The sequence below is a fragment of the Choloepus didactylus genome, chromosome 18, assembly GCF_015220235.1.
Source record: "Choloepus didactylus isolate mChoDid1 chromosome 18, mChoDid1.pri, whole genome shotgun sequence".
NCBI lineage: Eukaryota > Metazoa > Chordata > Mammalia > Pilosa > Megalonychidae > Choloepus > Choloepus didactylus.
In genome coordinates, this window is record NC_051324.1 from 8,359,610 (window position 1) to 8,381,716 (window position 22,107).

A 22,107-nucleotide genomic window follows, 5' to 3' on the forward strand; every position below is an offset into this window, starting at 1 on the left:
TGACATCCTTTGTGGTTTTAAAAAAAGCATGGATGACATATAGGTGGATTACACATATGTATGTGTATGCGTTGTGTGTGTCCCATTCCTTGGCTTAGGTCTAGATAATGGACTTTTAGTGGGCAAGGCCCTGTTCATCTAGGGTTTGCTAGGGGGATGATCAAAAATTATAAACCTCTGTTTTCCACAAGAAACTGAAAGTCCGATGGACGCCGAGGAATGGCGTGAGGGGCTTATCAAAAGCAAGAGCCAACTGGAAACAAAAGTCAAGGAACTGAATGAGAGATTGGAAGAAGCAGAAGAAATCAATTCTGAACTAGTTGCAAAGAAGAGGAACCTAGAAGACAAACGGTCCTCTCTTACAAAGGACATCGACGACATGGAGCTGACCCTGGCCAAAGTCGAAAAGGAGAAGCATGCCACAGAGAACAAGGTGAGGAGACCCAGGGGACCCCCATAGTTTCTTGAGCAATCCTGACTCCCTCCCAGTAAGGAGGAGAAAGGCTGGGACTGGATCCCACCACCCCAGGCTCTGCCTGGAAGTGAGATGCAAGTGCAGAGTCAGAAGGGGCTTGGGTGCAACCAAGTTCTGTCCTCCGTCTTGCTCTTTACCGGACAGCATCTGCAAAACCTTCCTCCTACCTCTCATGCTGTGCAACAAACTTCTCACCCCAATCCCTCCTCCAGAGATCCTCGAGAATCTGATTGGAGATTGGGTTATTTCTGATCTATCTTTGTTTCTCATAGCACCCAACATAAGAATAGCACACTAAAACGTCCGCAGGGGCCAGGCAGATACAGGAGGAGTCGGGCTCAGAAGGAGGCAGAGAGCTGGATAATGCAAGTATGGGCAGGGCTGTGGGGGCTCAGGAACCCTCATGCATTGTTGGTGGGATGTAGGCTGATGCAGCCTTTGGGAATGCCTTCGGGAACAACTTAATCAAAGTAAGAATACTCATCCTCTCCAACCCAGTGAAATTGCTCCTGGGCTTATATCCCAAGCAATTCTCCCACAGGTCCATAGGGAACGTGTGCAAGGATGTTTGTGGTAGCATTGCTTATTGTGGGGGTTTCTGGGAGCAATATCAGGGTTCACCAATGCAGGGTGGAGAGGTAAAATGTGTTGGAAGCCACCAGGGAGTGCCATGCAGCCATTAGGAGCAACAAGCTCATGCACACAGAGCAACAAAGATGGATAACAGAGACCTAGTGCTGACTTGAGGAGAAAAGGTAAGAAAATGAAATATATAGCACAATACCATTTATGTAGACTAAAAATACATGCACAAAGCACAATAATATACATTTTACAAAAATGCATAAAAACATATGACATGATTCACATTATAATGGTTGCCGGTGAGATGGGGTAAGGGATGAAGTCTACCGGATATAAAGATGACAATGACAGCTGTCACTCAGCCTCAGTGTTGGATGGACAACGGGAGAAGTGGAAAGAGACAACTGGGAGCGTAGGAGACTGTGGCAAACTGGAGAGCACTTGCCCTGTCCACAGGTGGCAGCCACAACTCAGCTCATGCAAACTGTGTCCAGGTAGGAATGTGAACCAGCATTGCCAGAGCTTCTGATTTTCTCTAAGAAGCCAGAAATCTAGCTTTTACATTAACGCTTGATATTTTTCAATGTTGAGAACTTATTCAAAATTGTAAACCACTGGGACTGAAGATGCCTATGGCCGGAGTTAGCCACACCTGATTTGGAAGAAGGTCATATGTTGAATGGAGAAAAGTTCAACGTAAGGCAATAAACCTCCATGTTGGGTGTCCTCTCCCTGCTTCTGGGCAACACAGGATTCCTGTTCTGGATTTTCTTGCATAGCACCTCATGCCTCTCCTTCCCCTTCCCACTTCATTCTAAACCCTAATCAGCCAACCTAATAAGCAGATTCCTTTGGGTGTATTATGATGTGTTACCTTTCTATGATGACCTTCCTTATGAGATATAATGACTTATAAAGAAATAATCCTAACGGGAGGATTTGAGACACTGTGACAGTCCCGTGAGGAAGATAAAGAACTGAGAGGCTGCCAATTCCAGAATGATGAGGCCAACTCAGTAAGCCCCTATTGGGGAGCAATAGCAAAATGACTGAAAGAACAAACGAACAGAAGGAGGGAGAGAGAAAGGATGGAAAGAAGGGAGGGAAGGCGGAGGGGAAAAGAAAGGAGAAAAGAGAAAGAAAAGGGAAAGAAGAAAACGGAAGAAAGTCTTTGCTGAAAGCTTCAAATATTTGTTTGAGTATTAAGTTGTGTTGATATACTCCTAGGTAAAGAATCTTTCTGAAGAAATGACAGCTCTTGAAGAAAACATTTCCAAATTGACCAAAGAAAAGAAATCTCTACAGGAAGCCCATCAGCAAACATCGGATGATCTTCAGGTTGAAGAAGATAAAGTCAATGGTCTAATCATAATAAATGTCAAGCTTGGACAGCATATGATGTGAGGATATTTTACTATTCCTCTTTAACATTTATGACTTGTGGAAGTAGATATTTTATTTTATATCTTTGTTTTTGAGCCTGAAAGTCAACTCCCCCCCACCCCCGACCCCACACACTTAACAGGCTTGTATTTCGTGTTATTTAAAAAAAAAATCTATTTGCAGGAAAGAGTCTGAAATCAGTCAGTTACAAACCAAAGCTGACAATGAATAAGTCCACAGTTTGCAGTTACAGAAGATTAAAGAACCACAAGTAAAACTGTCAAAAGCTTTCCTTAGCATGAAAATCCCTTGTCAAGCCTCCTTGCTCTTTTCCTCTTTGTTTCTTTAGCTTCTACTTTTCTTCCTCCCCTTGGAGGCAAAAAAAATATCTTGCCCTTTCGTTCCTTTTGTGAAATTAAAATTTTATTTCTCTAAGCCACACATAAATAAATTTCTTTGCAAATAACTCAAATTATAACTAATGAGACTAAATATTCCCATTAAGGGCTCTTTGACCACCACCCCCACTCCTAGTTGCCTCCTTGAATTCTCAGAAGGAACTACCAGTTTCACCTGGGTGTACATCCTTCCAGATCTTTAGTATGTATTTACATACATTTAAGACCCCAAAGAAATGATATAGGATATATACATATATGCAAAAATTGTTTTTCCTTTGCATATTTTTATATTACACTCATGCTCTTTTACAGAGCTTTTTTTAATGCAATTTTGTTGAGATATATTCACACACCATATAAAGCATCCAAAGTATACAATCAATGGCTCACAGTATCACGTAGTTGTGTACAGAGCCTTTTAAAAAAAATTTTACAAGCACTCTCCTCTCTCCCCCAACCCCTTCTAATCTAACCTGTAATCAACTTTCTATTTCTGCAAATTTGCTACTTCTAATCATCTCTTATAAGCGATATCATACAATTTTTGCCCTTAGGTTTCTGGCTTATTTCACTGAGCGTAATGTTTTCAAGTTTCTTCCATGTTGCAGCATTTATCATAACTTCATAGTTTCTTACGGCTGAAATTGTGTGTATGTGCCACATTTCGTTTATCCGTTCATTTGTTGGTGGATGCTTGGGTTGTTTCCTGCTTTGGGCTATTATGAACAATGCTGCTTTAAACATTGGTGTACAAGTATCTGTTTGCAACCCTGTTTTCACTCTCTTTGGGCGTATACTTAGAAGTAGAATAGCTGGGCCATATGGTAATTCTGTGTTTAATTTTTTGAGGAACAGCCACATTGCTTTTCACATTGGCTGCACTGTTTTACGTTTTCTCCAACAGTGCACTAGAGTTACAATTTCTCTGCATCATCTCCAACACTTGTTATTTTCCATTTTTTAAAAAATAATAGCCATCCTTGTGGATGTGAAGTGGCATCGCATTGTGGTTTTGATTTGCATTTCCCTAATGGCCACTGATGTTGAGCATCTTTTCATGTGTTTTTGGCCATTTGTCTATCTTCTTTGGAGAAATGTCTATTCAAGTCCTTTGCCCATTTTTTTTTAATTCAGTTGTTCAACTTTTTGTTGTTTCACTGTAGAAGTTCTTTATATGGTCTGGATATTAAATCTTTATCCGGTATATGATTTGAAACTGTTTTCTCCCATTCTGTAGGCTGTCTTTTCACTGTCTTGATAATTTCCTTTGATGCACAAAAGTTTTTAATTTTGTTGAAATCAAATCTATCTATTGCTTCTTTTGTTACTCATGCTTTTGGTGTCATATCTAAGGATCCATTGTCAAATCCCAGGTCATGAAGATTTGCCCCGATGCATCCTCTAAGAATTTTATAGTTTTAGCTCCTTTACATATGCTTTAACATAAATTCTACAACTTTCTCTCTGAATTCAGCAATGTGTTCTTCAAAGCTATCCATGGTAGAATCGGTGTCTAACTGCTTTGTGGACTTTTAGAGCACGACCCCATCACAGTTGATTTCACCATTCCCCTATCGATGGACATTTAGGTTGTTTCCAAGTTCCTTGACCATTATAATGTTACAATGTATTCTTTACCTTGTGCTGCCTATCCCAGTGCCTCACCACCCACCTTCCCCAAAGTGGGCATTATCCTCTCCCTCCCCACAGCACTCCTGATACAGTGACCCTTTCAGGCCCACACTGAAGAGCTGGGGGAAGAAATTGAAGCAGAACACACATTCAGAAGCAAGATTGAAAAGCAGTGCTCGGACCTCTCCCGGGAGCTGGAGGAGATCAGCGAGCGGCTGGAAGAAGCTGGCGGGGCGACTTCAGCCCAGATAGAGCTGAACAAGAAGCGGGAGGCCGAGTTCCAGAAGATGCGCCGGGACCTGGAGGAGGCCACCCTGCAGCATGAAGCCACGGCGGCCACGCTGAGGAAGAAGCACGCGGACAGCGTGGCCGAGCAGGGGGAGCAGCTCAACAACCTGCAGAGGGTCAAGCAGAAACTGGAGAAGGAGAAGAGCGAAATGAAGATGGAAATCGACGACCTTGCTAGTAACATGGAGACTGTCTCCAAGTCTAGGTACCCGACCCTACTGCTCTCGGAGTATTCCAGGCGGCCACGTCCCCCTGCCCCATGTTCATGTGTAATTTGATGTCTCCCAAACTCACTGCATGTTCTACACTGAAACTCTCTTCCCCACTCGGCCTGCTCCCAATTCTCCAAATATGCTCAGGTCATTGAGGCTTGATCTAATAATCTGCCATTATTCAAGATCCCATCCTGCTTCCAGAAAGCTTCCAATCCATTTGGCATTTCCTAGAACTAAACCTATGGATGGATTGCTCCAAAGGGCCTTACTGGGTAGAGTTTTCTGTGCCACTTTCTGGGCTCATGATGTTTGTCACTGGAAGCCAGTGTTCAGTTATGCATGGGAACAGCAGTGGATCTGAGCTTTGTGTCCATTGAAGCATATAAAACTTGGGAAGGGAAGGGCTCTTCAAGAAAATGTATGCAAAATTATGAATACAAAATTGGTATGCAAGTAAATATTTATTTAGAATGAGAAAAATAAGTCACTAATGACTGGAGCCCTGATGATTCAGGCACCTGTCTTCAGATTTAGCAGAAATGCTTACTGACAAATGCATCCTCATTGCAACTGGCTTCCCCCACCCCAACTAGAACATTCTACAGTTCCCCAAACTCTCTGGGGCAAGTGCAAACGAGCAGCCCAGAAGCTTAACTATCACAAGCTCCCAGGTAAGACCGCTTCTGTGTATGATTTCAAAGCAAAGGTGTCCTCACAGAGGGATTGTGCTCTCCTGGATTTAAGAGGGCTGCCCTTGCTCTGGGGTGCTCTGAGGCAGACTTGGGGCTTCTCAGCCAGGCTGTAAGAAGCACTGACTTTAGATGTGGGGGACCAGGCCTCCTGCAGGGGGTTGCCCAGGAGGTCAGGATGTCCAACTTGAAAAAGAATGGGAGATGGGAATAGAGAATTAATATGGTCCCTACAGTATGCCTTGCTCTCCTTGTTTAGGGTCTGAGCTCACATTGTTCTTTGCTTTCTCTTGATACTTTCATTGTTCTCTGACTGCCAACCACTGACCCTGGTGGTGACTCTTCTTTTTCCTACTTCTTCACTTTTCTGCCCTTACTCCCCTTCTGGGTTTTTTCCTTCCTCTATGCAGTTGCATCTGTATGTATTGTCAATCCCCTTCTCTGCCTCCAACAAACCAGCTCAAGGTTGCTGCACTGGCTGGGTTAGGAGAAACTAGAGCATCAGCCGCCTGCGGTGCCTGGAACCAGCCCTTCCTGACCTCCACTGTTCATCCATCATTGCCCTCTGAGCTCTCCTCTCAATTTTAAAATCCAGTGACAGAAGTGTTTTATATTGCTTTTCATTTTTTAAGTTGTTGTAGCCTTTGATTTTTCTCCTTGTGAGTCACCATTACTTTTTCAACGACCCCTGATTAATTCTTTCATGTTTGCATGTCATCTTCTCAAAGAGATACGAAGCTCCTTGAGGACTTGCCTTGAATCTGAAATCCTTGCCTCTTCTCCTCCCAGTCTAAGGAAAAGTAGATGTGCAATACATGTTAGTTTATATTTCACGAAGTGGGGGGAGGGGGGAGGAAGTCTATGATAGACACAGGATTTTTGAATGCCCTTCACAAAAATGCAGGCCACCTACAGGCTGCGGAGGGGAAACCCTTCACACTCCCTCCACCATAGGGGAAATTTTTATATTATTAAATGAAACACTCAGCACTGTTACCTGAAGAGATTATTAGCAAACAGATAAATCAGAGGATACTATTATCCACATGGCAGTAGAATTACTTACAGTACAAGAAGGCAGGGGGTTCCTTTGAGTAGCATCTTCTCAAAGGTTTGTTTACGCATCATTAAATACTTATCTACCAAAAGCTGATGTTACTGATGATTAAACAGCAGGCCACAAATTAAAATAAAGCAAAACTAAAGTAATTAAGATTTTTTAAACTGACCTTTATGCATTCTGTAATTCTATTTTAATTTTACCTGACAAGAAGCTAAAGTATCAAACTGTTTAGTTCAGTATTGGGCCTCAGGAACCCATTTTTCCCATGACTGTTGACATTTTTTAGAAGAGTAACATGGAAAGGATGTGCCGGACTATGGAAGACCAATTCAGTGAGATCAGAGCGAAGGACGACCAGCAGACACAGTTAATCCATGATCTGAACATGCAGACGGCACGGCTGCAGACCCAGAATGGTGAGGAGGGGGCAGGGCTCCGGGGGCGCTGGGGACCCACAGAGAGGTGCTTAGCAGCACTGATCCCAGGGTCACCTCCATTTGTTAGGGGAGCTGAGCCACCAGGTGGAAGAGAAGGAGTCCTTGATTTCACAACTAACCAAGGCAAGCAGGCCCTCACCCAGCAGCTGGAGGAGCTGAAGAGGCAGCTGGAGGAAGAAACCAAGGTAAGGGCACCTCTTTGGTGGAAAGGCAGAGTGAGATGGAACCTGAGAGGCCAGGCAGGACAACCTCTCCACCCTCGAGGCTGGTTAGAGGCTGTGCTACACCAGTGGGCCTGATGCTTCTCCTTTCTGCCTTGTAACGCAGCAGGAAGCCCCTGCTGTTTGAGGCTGGAGGAACTTGACATTGGATGTCCTTCCTCACAGCTAGAAAATGCCACTGGGGTACCCCATCCTCTGAGCTCTTCTCCAGAAAGGACCGTCTCCTCCCCATCACAGCCGCTAGCTTGACCATCTCTGCCTCCATGGATTCTTTTACTCTGCCCAGCGAGTCCCCCAGTCCACTTCAAATGCCTTCTCTTTCCTCTTCATCACTGTGCATCACCTGCAACAGCACCCCGTTTTAATCTCTGTTCCTCCAAAATGGCTGCATGATTTGGGGGGCACACTGGGATATTTGCATAAACATGAGCATCATTAGCATCTCTTCACTTCAGTACCTAGATGTTTATGATATAATACATGTCACCCACGGATCTGAGCAAGAGTGATATTTCCCACCATAATAGCTAGAACAGTGCACACAGTAGGTGTTTAGTAAACGCTTCTGATGTATGTGTCCACGCATCATTCAAATAGGAATCCAGGAGTCCAAGAGCTAGCCTAAATGTAATTCTGAGATTGCCATGTACCAGCCAAGGCATATTGGTCACCATTTTGTAATTCCCCCCAAGCTCTACCCACCTCTTCTAAAGAAGGACAAGGGCTAATTTGTCTCCCAACTTTCTGTGATATGGTAAAAGCCTTTGGCAGACATGGGGAGGGGGTAGTCTTAGTTTTCTAGGGCTGCTATGACAAATACCACAAACTGGCTGGTTTAAACCCAGGGATTTCTTGCCTCATGGTTCTGGGATTAGAAGTCCAACATCAATGTCTTGACAGGGCTCGCTGTCTCCCAGATCTGTAGTGCTCTCGCCATCCTCCATCATGGGGAACTCTCTCTCCTGGTGTCTGCTCCTCTGGCTTCTGCTGACTGGCTGTGTCTGAATTTTCTCTGCCTAGAAAGACTCTGGTCATGCAGACAAATGCCCACCTGATTCAACTTGGCCTCATCTAAATAGGATCTCGAAGACCCTATTCACGAAGGAGACCGCACCTTAACTAGTAAAGACGTCTTTAAAGGTCCTGTTTACAAATGGGTTCACACCCACAGGACTGGGCCTTAGGACTTGAACTTGCCTTTTGTGGGGGACATGATTCAATCCCCAACAGAGGGTGAGAACCGAGTCCAAGCAAGCAATGAGAAGGTCACTACAGGAGAGGGATAAAGGGGCAGCGAAGTTTTCTTTCTTGGGTAACGTTTTGTTGTTTACTTGCATTTTTTAAAGGATGAAGGGTACAAATTACTGCACTGCATTGAAAGGACTCTTTCTCTGATGGCGGCACCAGGGGATGTTCTGTGACTTAATGTTAAGATTCAAGCTAAGCTGTCCTCCTGTCCAGATGGGAGTGAGTGCAGGAGGCCTCTGGGCAGGTCCTCCCATGCAAGGAGAGAGGAGCTGGTGCTGTGGGATTGATGCAGCTCACAGGAGCACCCCCTGTGAGGACTCAAAGGTGCTTTTAGGTTTTTCACAGTCACGGGACTCCACAGTGTTGCACCAAAGAGTGCAACAACTAGTCCCTTTTTAATTGTTTTAATCCTTCTGATTGCATCAAGGAAAAGGTCTTGATGTGGTTACAGCCTCTCTAGTATCTGTGGCTTATTTACCATTTTGACAATAGAGAATAGGGCACGGACACAGAGCCACAGGAAGCAACAGTGCCTGGCTAGAGGGGACAGCACTGGTTCATTTTCCTTGCATTACTCTCATGGTTACCTTCTGTGCATCACCTGCAACAGCACCCTGTTTTAATCTCCGTTCCTCCAAAATGCCTGCATGATTTGGGGGGCACACTGGGATATTTGCATAAACATGAGCATGGCGTTCCATTTACTGTAGGGCAATCAAGTTTACTCTTCCGATATCTATACTTAAACTTAACAAAGGAGCCAACTTCCAGAAGACAGTGAGTTAATAAAACAGGCGAGATATTGATAGGGCAGGATTTGTGAAGGCAGCATGTGAATGGCTCAAGTTGGGGGAACTGCTGGTTTAAGTGAGTAAACCTTGAACTTGGAAAACCTGCCATTTTATTACCACTGCAATTCCCAGGCCAAGAATGCCCTGGCGCACGCCCTGCAGTCCTCCCGCCACGACTGCGACCTGCTGCGGGAACAGTACGAGGAGGAGCAGGAAGCCAAGGCCGAGCTGCAGAGGGCGCTGTCCAAGGCCAACAGCGAGGTTGCTCAGTGGAGGACCAAATACGAGACGGACGCCATCCAGCGCACGGAGGAGCGGGAGGAGGCCAAGTAGGGGTTCCAAGGTTACGGTAGGAGAGGTGACCCTCCAGCAAAGGGACAGAGAAGCTTCTGCCCTAACAGACTCTGCTCCTCTCCAGGCCTTCGTGTTTTCCTAAGCATTCAGGGAGTGCTCCCACCCTCTGGGGCCTCCCTCCCCTTCCTCCGGCGAGCTGCTCGTTCCACCTGGCCCCCTGCGGTGATTCCTTGGCGACTTGCTTTGCCACCAAGCATTTGGGGATGCTTCGGGCGACCCTTGGGTCCTCTCCATTCATCAAATTCCAGTTCTCGGTCTTGTCAAATGCCGACCCTTTACGTACTGTTCATTTCCCTTCTGACCTGACAGTTTCTCTAGATCTTCTGAAATAGTCCACCTTTCCCCCACCCCAACAAGTCTGATTCTTTTAGGAAAAAGCTGGCCCAGAGGATACAGGAAGTGGAGGAAAACACAGAGGCGGTGAATGCCAAGTGTGCATCCTTGGAGAAAACCAAGCAGAGGCTGCAGGGAGAAGTGGCTGAGGTGATGTTTGACGTGGCACGAGCCCACATGGCCAGTGCCACCCTGGACAAGAAGCAGAGGAGCTTCGATAAGGTCCTTCCCCACCCACTTACAGCGGTGATAACAGTGGCGACCTTCTACACATTCGGGGAGCCTCTTAAAACACCGATTCCCTTTTTGTAGGACTTGGGATGCCCTGTGGATGCTTCTTCACTTTTGTAAAATTCCCTCCAAAGGGAATTTTAGTTAAAGCTAATTCAAAGTACTTTTGAGATAGAAATGTTTTTAAGAAGAATAAAGCAGAGCATCGGTAGATGTATCCACAGATCTAGAATGAGGACCAAACCTCTTTCTTGGGTCCCTAAGGATGGAAGGGTAAAACGTTGGCAATGCTGCCAACCCCTGTTGATGTGGATTCTCCCAGGTTCCCTGGCCCTTTCTGCTTCTCACATGTCCCTTTGTCATCTCCTAGATCCTTGCAGAGTGGAAACAAAAGCTGGATGAGAGCCAGGCTGACTTGGACGCAGCTCAGAAAGAGACCAGGTCACTTAGCACTGAAATCTTCAAGATGAATGCATATGAGGAGGTGGTGGAGCAGTTAGAGACCCTAAGTCGAGAGAACAAAAATCTGCAAGGTCAGCTTTATCTGCTGGAGTGTGTGTGTGTGTGTGTATGTGTATGTGTGTATGTGTGTGTGTGTGTGTAATATGTCCCCTTCTGCTTCTTCTACCCCTTCCCCACTTGTCCACTGTCATCTCCAAACACCTCCTCCTTCCATCCTCAAGTATTCCACCTCACTTTTACTCAGTTTGTCCTGGGAATCAAGACACTCTTAATAGTAAACATAGCAGCAGTAAAGTCTTGTTTTTGAAAAGCAAGGGTGTGATGGCTTGCTACACCCACTGCTGCGTTAGAGAACAAGACCTTTCAGAGCTTCTGTATCTCAGTGACTCAGTGTCCTTGTGCACGTCACTAACTCTCTTAGGACCTCAGCCTCCTGCCCTACAAAAGATCAGACCCGATGCCCCCTGAGGTCCCTTCTGGTTCTAAAAGAATATGCTTGGATGCATTTTCTTCGTAAGGCCCTTCTGCGGTCCTCTCTGTGGCTGTTTCGGACACCTGGTGGAGGGTTAGGGTTATGAAGTGCTCCTGTCACTCCTTTCTCAGCATAGCTCAGGTGAGATAACACATCTGTGTCTTGCCAACACCTCATTTGAATGGCTTTCATTTTATTCTCTCCCTTATAAATATCACAAATGAATCACCAATCCCTAAACTGCGTGACAAACGCTTATGCCTGAAATGGGAGCCTGCTGAAACAGACTGAATTGAGCCTGTCCTTTGCGGAAGAGATTTCTGACTTAACTGAGCAGCTTGCTGAGACTGGCAAGAATCTCCAGGAAACGGAAACGACCAAGAAGCAAGTGGAGCAAGAAAAGTCCGATCTCCAGGCTGCCTTAGAAGAGGTGGAGGGAAGTTTCTGGGATGTGACATTTTGAAGTTCAGGTGAAAAGGAAACCTGAGGAGCTGGATTTGACAGCCGTTTGGGACTTTTCCTGCCAGGGGGCACCGAGGCTCCTTTGGGAAGAACATCTGGCAATCCCCAGGGCTGTGTTCTGCTTTATCTCCTGAGTTTCCTCTAGTCCATCACATTTCCCCTTTTGAAAATTAATAATTTGTTCATTATGTCCTCAAAACCTTCCTTTCAGGAAGCAAGAAATCAATAGCAAAGCATCCTGGGACCCTGGCTCAGAATCTATCAGTTTTAACATAGCGTCTCACATGGTCATCTTTGGTCATCAGGAATTTTGTCCAGTTAAAATAGGACCCCGACTCTCCCTATGTAATCAATTTTGGCCAGAGATCAGCAGATGGTTAAGATGTTCCCAGAGCAATTTAAACTATCACAGGATAACAGCAGAGCAATCGCCTGATCAATATAGGGTGTCTTGTCACTTTTAGAGAATAGATTGGCTCCAGATTTATGGTCATTATTAAAATAAAGCCCTTCAATAAAATTTTACTAATTTAAAAAAGATGCTCTGTTCCCCTCAAGACAGAAGATTATTTATTAAATAACAGAGACAAAGTTTGAGTCCCAGTTTCATTACTATTAGGGACATTTAGGAGCAAGTCATTTGACCTCTCTGGGTATTATTCTCTTTGGCTGTAAAATGGGTATAATATCTATTTTATCATAATGGGGAGGAAAATACCCATTTAAGCAGGTGATTGCCCAGGCACTCCCAGTTGCTCCTCTGCTTTTATCAGGGTTCCTTGTAACAGGAAGAGGGCAAGATCTTGTGTGTGCAACTGGAGCTGAGCCAGGTAAAATCCAAGCTTGACCGGAGGGTCGCTGAGAAGGACGAAGAAATCGAGCAGATGGAGCCAGCAAGCAGCGGAGGCCACGCAGAGTGATCTGGATGCCAAAATCCGGAGTCGGAATGACACACTGAGGCTGAAGAAGATGGAAGGGGGTCTTAATGAGATGGAGATTCAGCTGGGCCACTCCAACCGCCAGGCGGCAGAGACCCAGAAACATCTGCGCACGGTCCAAGGCCAGCTCAAGGTGGGCCCCACTGCCCCGGACACGCCCCCTCGGCCCCTAGCCACGCCCCCCGCCTCTGGCCTCTGTCCTGGTTTCCCCCTGAAGGACTCCCAGCTGCAACTGGATGATGCCCTGAGGAGCAACAAAGACCTCAAGGAGCAGTTGGCCATCGCGGACCGCAGGAATGGCCTCCTGCTGGGGGAGGTGGAGGAGCCGAAGGCGGCCCCGGAGCAGACGGAGCAGACCCGCAGGCTGTCGGAGCAGGAGCTGCAGGATGCCAGCCACTGGGTGCAGCTCCTGCACTCCCAGGTGGGACTATTCTACCCCCCTCGGGGCGGGGGGACACCTGCCAGCAGGTGAGGCCCCAGGCTCATGGTGGACGTGAGCATTGCTGCTCCTCTCCGATGAGCGAGCAAGATGTTTTGTTCTTGGAGTAACTTTGACCCTAGATGGACAGATTCTGGGTTTTCTTTTATCGGAAGATTAAAAAACCTCATGCATGTTGCAGGGAAATCAGGAAGGATTAATTATTGCATTGTATGAAGGGATTGGGGAGGCTTCACAAAGGAGGTTACAACTAAGCCAGGATCTTAGAAAATTAGGATTTTCTTTTGAAATAGTTCTTTTCCTCATTTTTACAAAAGTTATTTTAGAAGTCCCTTCTTTTAAAAAATGGAAAATGCAAGCAAACAAACAGAAGGGAAAAAAATCAACCATATTGTTAACATTATGAGGTGGGGATTGTTCATATTATGTTAATATTATGTTAATGTCATTACATAACAATTCCATATATTATAAAACAATATGAAATGTGTTATTAACATGGGAGCCTTGTTATTGGGTTCTTGCCTATGTGTACATAATTATATTTTTTATAAAAATGTGACTGATCATTTTGCAACCTATTATTTCCATTCAACCACGTCTCATGAACATATGTCTACATCTTTAAATTGTCTTCTATGGCATCGTTTGGAATAACACAAAAGTAGTCCATCAAAGTTGTGTATGATGGTGTTTTTATTTAATAAATCCTCTGTTGTTGGATATTTAGGTTATTTCCAGTAAAAATTTGTACTATAAAAAAGGATAATCTGATGAACTTCCTTGCAACTAAGTTTCACCTACAAGTAAAATTTCAGGGTCAAAACAGTAAAGATATTTGTAACATATTATAAATTATTCTTTAGCAATGTTGCCCCAATTTTCATTCCCTTTGGGAAATTATGTGAGAGTTCTTTCCTATAAACTCTCAAAGACCCTAGCTATTGTTCTTTAATCTTCTCCAATTTGATTGTTGAAAAACAACTCATTGCTTTATTATCCTTATTTATTTCTTTAATCATATTTCTTGGTCATTTGTATTTCTTCTAGTGTGTTCACCTGTTTGTATTTTTTTGCCCCTTTTACTCATAGGTTTGTCTTATTTACATTTTAAAATAATGTTTTTTTCCAATAATACACATTGCAAATGTTTTCCATTGTGTCATCACCCTTGCGTTTTCATTTATGTTTTGATAATTAGACTCTTTTTCATTTTTATAAAGTTATGTCTATCTTTCTTTTCCTCATTCAAACACATTTTATTGAACAATCTATCCTTCATCAGATATTTGAAATTCTACTCTTATCATTTATTCAATTCTTTTATGTTCCATTCTTGGGTCTGTTTCAGGACTTTGGGTTGGTCAAGAATGAAACAGTATCTAGCAGGTCACCGATGTGAAAAGTAAGAAATGGAACATAATCCTGATTTATTTCCTTCTCCACTCCACCCCTTGCCTTTCAGTAGTTTTTTTTTTTAACTTTATTTATCAAAAAATTAAAAAACAAACAACAACAAAAAAACCCCAACATTTTGAACAAAAGGATTAAGAAAAACAAATAACCTAAAATAACCACATTGCTTCCAACATGTTCCTACCACAACCCCCCAAAATTAACAAACCATAACCAAAGTAATAAGAAAAAAAATAACCTAAAATAACTACTTGCTTCCCACATGTTCCTACCATACCCCAAGAAAATTAACAAACCATAATCAAAGGCATAAGAAAAACCAAATAACCTAAAATAACTACGTTGAAGCTAATTTCCCAGTAGCTTTAAATGCCTGAATATGACCTATTTACCTTTTCTTGTAGAACACAAGCCTGATAAATACCAAGAAAAAACTGGAGACTGACATAGCTCAGTTCCAGGTGGAGGTGGAATATTCTATCCAGGAGTCCAAGAATGCAGAAGAGAAGGCCAAGCAGGCCATCACAGACGTGAGCCCGGTTCTTTCTTTTCAGCGTTGAGGTTTGGAGTCAGGAAAGGGGCTTCTAGGCTAGGGTATGGCAAGTAGGTCTCATCTCCTTTGACCAGTGAGCAGCAGCTTCCTGGGGAGATACAAGGACATGGATTCTGAATGGCGGCAAGGTGGGAAGGAAAGCTATGATGATGGGAGATGATGGATGGAGTAAGGGAGGGCAGCATCGGTGCCAGGAGGACCACTCGCTGCCACCCTTCTAGACCATCTCTGTACCCTCGGGGTAGAGATGGGTGGGGTGGCCCACCAATATCTCCCGTGACCCCAACCAGGCCACCATGATGGCCAAGGAGCTGAAGAAGGAGCAGGACACCAGCGCCCACCTGGAGCGGATGAAGAAGAACCTGGAGCAGACGGTGAAGGACCTGCAGAACCGTCTGGATGAGGCCGAGCAGCTGGCCCTGAAGGGCGGGAAGAGGCAGATCCAGAATCTGGAGCACCGGGTAGGGTTGGTTTGATAGGACTCTCGCTCTGAAGTGACATCAGGTTCAGCCATCGCAGGCAGAACCACAATCCAGAAATTTAGGTTGTGGGAAAGCGGCCCCTGACTGAGTGGACTGCAAAGTTTGTTTCAGGATTGCTCACAAAGCTCCCTATGAGACAAATTTCCCACCTATTTCTTTTTCATCAGTGATACCCCCCAACACACATAAATCCCTTTTGGTATCCTTCTCCCTAAACAACTGTATTGCAATTACATATTTTTGAATGTTCAAATTCTGTAGCTTATGTAGATTCAGATCTACTTACATGGAAAAATGAACTTTACGGTGACAAAATCTCACATTTTGGTGTAATTTACTTATTGGACCAGCCTTGGCTGTTATAAACAATGGCCTGTCCTACATAAAATCTGTGGCTTCCCTCTGTCTCCCACTCTTGGGTTTCATTCCTGTCCCAGCTTTTCTGATCTGCAATTCTGGACTATTTCTTACCCCATCCTGAGTGGAGGGAGATGAATGCTTCTTCTAAATTAGTGCACCAGGAAAGTTCAATCCTGCCCTCTCTCTATCAGCAGCCCACTCACCTTGCTGTTCACCTGCCTCGCTGATTGTTCCTTTCTTTTCCTGCACCCCTTGCTTTTCCCTTTAGACCTGATGATTTATTTTATCTGTTGTGAAAATGAGCTCTTCAAAACTTGAGCCATGTGGAGGAGGTTCTTCAAATGCCTGTTGTCTCTGGGAGAGAGGAAGTGAAACCCTGGGAGGCAGGGAGGATGAGGGAGGAGAAAAGAGAAACAACTTTCCCAGCAGGAAAGCCCCCAAATACAGTCATTATAACAGGCTCCCAAGGATTTAGGCACCAGGTACATGGACCCTTTAAATTTGAGAGGTGTGTGTGTGTGTGTGTGTGTGTGTGTGTGTGTGTGTGTGTGTGTGTGTGTGTGTGTGTGTGGCTAAAAACTAAAAGACCATAGACAAGTTGAGTAACAAAAGTAAACACTAGCGAAGTTAAAACTTCCCCCAAATTCTTTAAATGATTATTTTAAATCATTCCCAGTCCTGTTCCATTAAAATGAGTTTAGGCCTGTCCTCATGGGTCCTTCCTCAGTCTCCCTTGGATTATGTCCCAGGCCCACCCCTTGACTTCCTGGGTGGGCAGGGAGCCCTCAGCCAACCTCTCCCTTCCTTGGTGAAGCACCTTGACTGTCCCCCAATTCCCAGATGCCCAGTTATATCAGTCCTGTAAACAGTACAGAGGCCTGCAGAGCATTCCCAGGATGGCAAATCTGTAGAACCCTGAGGAAAGACAGCTTCCCGGGGCCCATGGGTTGGGGGGTGGGCACCTTTTCTGGAAGAGTTCCCAGAGTCGGGCTCTTCCACTAGTGGTTGATGTCAATCTCCAAGTCCCGAGCTGCCCCCTCCCCGTGACCACTGGGATTCCCAGTGGAGTGGGCAGTAGCTGGTTGCCACCTCCCCGTGTGGCTCTCCTAGGATTATGGAGTTGGGACCACAGTTGGTGACCAGCATTGTCAGTGGCTGCCCCCTCCCTTCAAGGCTTCAGGAAAGGCAGGAGCAACGTGAAATTAATAACTACTCTAAAGTCGTGCTTTCTCACTTTAAAAATACGTTCATATACGGTATCCCATGCGATCCCCACACTGGAGGCAGGCTGGGCAGGAGCTACCGTCTCCATTCTCAATCCACAGAAACTCATGACTTTGCTTTAGATCTTTTGGCGAATCAGTGGGGTGGGGGTGGGGGGATGCTGCAGCTTCAACACACCTTTTCTGATTCTGGGTCCTGGGTTCTCTCCCTGACCCCTGCTGCCTCACTATGACAGGAACCAGGGCCACCATAAACAGCTTGGGGGAGCAAGGGGCATCTTTTGCAAAAGCCAAGTAGTCAATCTGCATGCACCTGGGAATGCGTCTTGTTCTAATTTGCACAAAGCCACGGTGTGGACTAGGGATGGTGTTGTGTATAATAATGTGGTCCCTGAGCCCCAGGAGGGAAACATAATTAGGGAATCTTGAGTTCACCCTACAATGGCTGACACATGAATCCACGAATGAAGCCAGGGAGATGGGAATTGAATTCTGTCTTCTCTTCACCATTCCCAGGTGAGGGAATTGGAAAATGAGCCGGATGCTGAGCAGAAGAGGGGCGCCGAAGCTCTTAAGGGGGCCCATAAATATAAATGCATAGTCAAGGAAATGACCTACCAGGTAGGTGTCCCCGAAACCTCAGTGTCTGTCTATCTATCTATCTGTCTGTACATCTACCCATCTATCAATTCATTCTCTGAACACTTGAGTGTCGGTTGTATACACATCATGCTCCTTGAACACTTAATACTGCCATGTGCAGTTCCTAAGAACAAAGATATTCCCTTATGTAAACCCTTAAGTGCAATTATCAAGTTCAATAAATTTAACATTGATATGGAAAAAAAATACCCTGAGCAATTGCTCTGTGGATCAAACCCTATCAGAGGCAGCAATGGGGGTTGTGGGGCCTCTGCCCGGCTGCTGTTTGCAGGCTGAGGAGGACCACAAGAATATCCTCCAGCTCCAGGACCTGGTGGACAAGCTGCAGGCCAAGTGGAGGCTCACAAGAGTCAGGCCGAGGAGGCTGTGAGCAGAGCCTGGCACCCCCACGGCCTGGGTGTCACCACTAACCCTGGTTGGGAAATGTGCTCCTGTTTAGCAGAGCCCACTGGGCCTCAGGCCTGCAGGCTATGAACACGGGGACACCTGCCTCCTCCCTCCCCTGGTGTCCGTTAAACAAACTTTCCCTAGCGCCATTACCTTTGTCTCACCCGACATGGCCCAGCCCCCTCCATCCTCTTTCTCCGCCTCAGCCCACCTCACTTTAGCCCACCCCATGCCACCTCAGCCCACCCCTTGGCCTGACATTAGACACCTCATTCTATCTCACCCCATACACCCCAAACACACACCACACTCTACCTCGTCCCAGCCACCTCCATCCTTTCTCAGCACCCCAACTCCTACCATCCTTTTGGATCTGCCCCACGATCTATGAAACAGTGAAATCGACAGGGAGCAAATGGAATGGGCTGGAACCAGGGGTCCTTACTCCGTCTTCTGGGAACACTAGGTCCAAGGGAGGCTAAATAGCAGGAAGCTGGGGTGGGGTGAGGAGGCAGCTTTTTCTATCAAAAAAATAAATAAATAAACCTGAACTCGGGGTTAAGCCAAGTTAAACTAGTTGCTTGCCTGTACGATTTCTCAGCTTTTACTCGTTAATGTGTACTTGACTCACCCAAATGGAAGGGGCATGACAGAACATGGCATTTCCCACAGTTTGTTGCTCTTGGGACTGTTTTCTTTTATGCTGAGCATCCCACAGAACTAGTGTTCTGAGGAACAAAATTTGGGGAACACCCAAATGGCCACACACATGGCTCCTCTCAGGCTCTTTTTTCTTCCCTGCTGGGAGGCAGGCTGGTTCTGTCCAGAAGCAGGGCTGCCCATCCAGAAGCAGATCTATCTGATGTAGGTAGATGGGGGAGGCACTGGTGCACGTCGGTTCAGTACTGTCCCAGCAGGACTGGCCAGGCTGCTTGGTCAGGGACACTTGGATCACCCCAAAAGAGACTTTACAATGTCCTGGCCACAGACAGGTGGAACAGGGAGCAGGCCCAGGACAGTGGAGACTTGGCCACTCGCCACCTCCCCTTGCCTTGGGAGAACTCCAGACTTGGGTCTCCTCCAAAGGGCTCTTGTGGGGGACCCAGCCTACAGGATGGGGTGGGCTGTCATGAGATAGTCCTAGAAGGGGCTGCTGCACGAGCAGGGTGACCTCGGGGCAGAATCCATGGTCCTGAGCTGGAAACCTCATCTCCATACTCTGGAAAGCTCAGCCCTGCCTTCCCTCCTCTGCTAGTCGAGGAATCCAGGGCCCAAACTCCCCAGGAGGCCCCTGGGGCCTGGAAGCCTCATATCCTCCTCTGTCTTCCCCTTCAGGAAGAACAGGCCAACACGCAGCTGTCCAGATGCCAGAGAGTCCAGCATGAGCTGCAGGAGGCTGAGGAGAGAGCGGATGTCGCCGAGACCCAGGTCAACAAGCTGAGGGCCAAGGGCCGGGATCTGGGGGGGGCAGATAAGAGCAGACACTTGGGCGTGGCTTCTTCCCGAGGAATCCTGGGACCCGGGGACCAAGTGAGCACCCAAGGAGGGTCTGGAGGCTGCCCCTCGGCCCTTCCTCCCTGCTGCTGGCCGTGCACTCACAGAAACTCAAATTTTAGCAAAGACTCCCACGATCCCAGGCTCACAGGGGAGTGGGCTGGGAGGCCAGGGCGCAGACCCCTCCCCTCCCCATCTCTCCCGCTGCTGGAGGTGCTGCCCAAGAAGCCCCTGCTTTTCAGGGGAGTTGGCCTCTCTCTGGCAGCTTGATGGGTTTGTTTTTACAATGTGCAAAGGGAAACAACGCCATTCCTTAATGTCTTTCTGAAGTTCCAGCCTCTCTAGCTGTACCATGTGAAGACCAAGTTCCCTCTCCCCCTTGGTTTGACTCATTTCCGGTGTATGAAATTTTTTTTCTTACACAGAAGATGGAAGAGTGAGGCCTTCCTGATGCTCATTGCTATGGGACACCTCCAGGAGAGTGGAGGGAAAACTTGAGAAATAAACTCTCCCCAAATACTCAGATTCCTGGCTCTGCTCTATTTCTTATAGTGATCCACTCCTCTCCCAGGGGTGCTTTTTAGATTCTTGCCTGCACGATTTGCCATAAAGAAAATCAGGAATGTGAAAGTGTGGCCTCCTCTCCTCAAGTAGAGAAGGCAAAACTTCTAACCCATTGCCATGCAAATCACTGACTTCCATAAATGTTTAAAAGTAAAGACGCTTTCAGATAACTGTGGCACATTTACTTCCTAGGAGCTCACAATTCTTTCAAATTCAGTCCTCTATTTTCTTCTCTAAACTCTCAGACAGGGAACCAGGCCCTGACAGACAAGGTGCTTTGACTATGGTTGTCCAGAACAGAGTGGAGACTAGATGCCCCAGAGCCCAGACCCCAGGCCAGGGCTCTTTCCACTAAGCAGCCCTGCCTTCCCCTCCCATTCCTTCCGGGGGCTGCATCCTACACTTCTCCCATGCCCACCCCCAGTTCCCCAGAACAGCTAAGCAGGCAGCAGGTGCTTTCAAACCCATCCACTCCCAGGAAGACAGATGCTTTGCAAAGAACCAGCTAGGGTCTCGGACCACCTTGCTGCTCCTTCCAGCAGGCCCAACTCCTCTGCCTCTTGGGTCCTCCTCAGGGTGCCCTGGGCCAAGAGGTGAAAGGAGGGGCTGGGCCATGAATTCAGTTCACTCTGGCCTGGGCCCAGGCACCATTCCCCCTCTCCTCCAAAAAAGAAACTATTGCTGGCTTTGGGTCTTTCCCAGATCCCAGGGATCCCACTGATTCTGATTATATTGATTTGCTTACCCTGAAGGAGCACAATAGAGTGGAATAAGGATGGTATTAGAAGTCAAGATTAAATCTGAGCCTCAGCCCAACTGCCTAATAGCTGTAGCTGTGTGGCCTTGGGTTTTGTCTCACATGTTCCCTGAACCTCAGTTTCCTCCTTGGTCAACTGATCCGTGTGGTCAGAAGCACAGGCTTTGGATTCCGGCAAACCTGGATGGAACCCTGATGCCGTCACAATCCAACTGCACGACTTCAGGCAAGTTATTCTCTCTGAGCCACAATTTCTTTAATCTTTAAGGGGGAGATGACAATAAAAATCACAGTTACCATTAACTGGTGGTGAGTTCTGGCTTGCCGTGTACCAGCACTGCGGTAGGTAGTTCCTTCACCTGGCCTTCACTCCCTTCACTCTGACCTCCCACAGTTTCCTTTCCCTCTTGTCACCAGCCCACCCTATAGGCCCCTAACACAGTGGGGTCAGAAATTGAGGAGGGTTGCAGGAGTGGTGGTGGCCGGAAATGATTCTGAGGTCACCTGCCTCTAATATCACATCATCATCATCACCACCATCACTACCATCATCATCATCACTACTGTCATCATCACCATCATCATCTTCATCATTGCTGAACTATAGGGTGGCAAGAGCCCTTTGGAAATGAGCTAGTCCAACCTCATTTTACAGACAAGGAAACTGAGGCTAGCGTGGGGAAGAGAAGTTCTTAGAGGCCTCAGGTTCAAGTCTCTACTCCAAAACTCTAGCCCTGCCCACCACATCACCTTCCCAATCAGAGCAGTTATACCGTCTCAGATACACAGGCAGGTTACGATGTGCTCCGTGTTTCCAGAAGGGAGATGAGCTTGCAGCTCTTCAGATTCCCCTTTGGCATAGAGATCCTCACACCAGTGGGGTCTACCCCCTGCCTGGGTGTGTGCCGTTGTAGAAAGAGCCCTGGGTCCCGGTCCTGCTTTGCCACTCACTAGCTCCGTGACCTTGGGCAAGTCGCTTCATTCCTCTAGGCCTCAGTTTCCTCACATGTAAAACGGGCTGTAAAAACCTACTTTACAGCATTGTTTTAAGTAGTAAATACGCCAGAACCTGCGAAGCATTCTGGTGTC

The 22,107-nt window shown here is 46.4% G+C and overlaps 1 protein-coding gene across 1 annotated transcript in view; it reads left to right on the top strand.

The window, feature by feature from the left end:
* Positions 1-20,215, top strand: part of LOC119514596 (myosin-13-like) — a 44,780-nt gene extending 24,565 nt beyond the window's left edge. Inside the window, 19 exon segments of the mRNA XM_037810428.1 lie at positions 192-433; positions 2,288-2,437; positions 4,581-5,033; positions 7,018-7,147; positions 7,236-7,286; positions 7,289-7,353; positions 9,561-9,757; positions 10,154-10,337; positions 10,717-10,879; positions 11,595-11,731; positions 12,531-12,631; positions 12,633-12,813; positions 12,898-13,101; positions 14,940-15,065; positions 15,379-15,549; positions 17,670-17,774; positions 18,088-18,142; positions 18,145-18,182; positions 19,539-20,215. Coding sequence (XP_037666356.1) covers positions 192-433; positions 2,288-2,437; positions 4,581-5,033; positions 7,018-7,147; positions 7,236-7,286; positions 7,289-7,353; positions 9,561-9,757; positions 10,154-10,337; positions 10,717-10,879; positions 11,595-11,731; positions 12,531-12,631; positions 12,633-12,813; positions 12,898-13,101; positions 14,940-15,065; positions 15,379-15,549; positions 17,670-17,774; positions 18,088-18,142; positions 18,145-18,182; positions 19,539-19,967 — 3,182 coding nt within the window. The 3' untranslated portion in view covers positions 19,968-20,215.
* Positions 20,216-22,107: the final 1,892 nt, after the last annotated feature.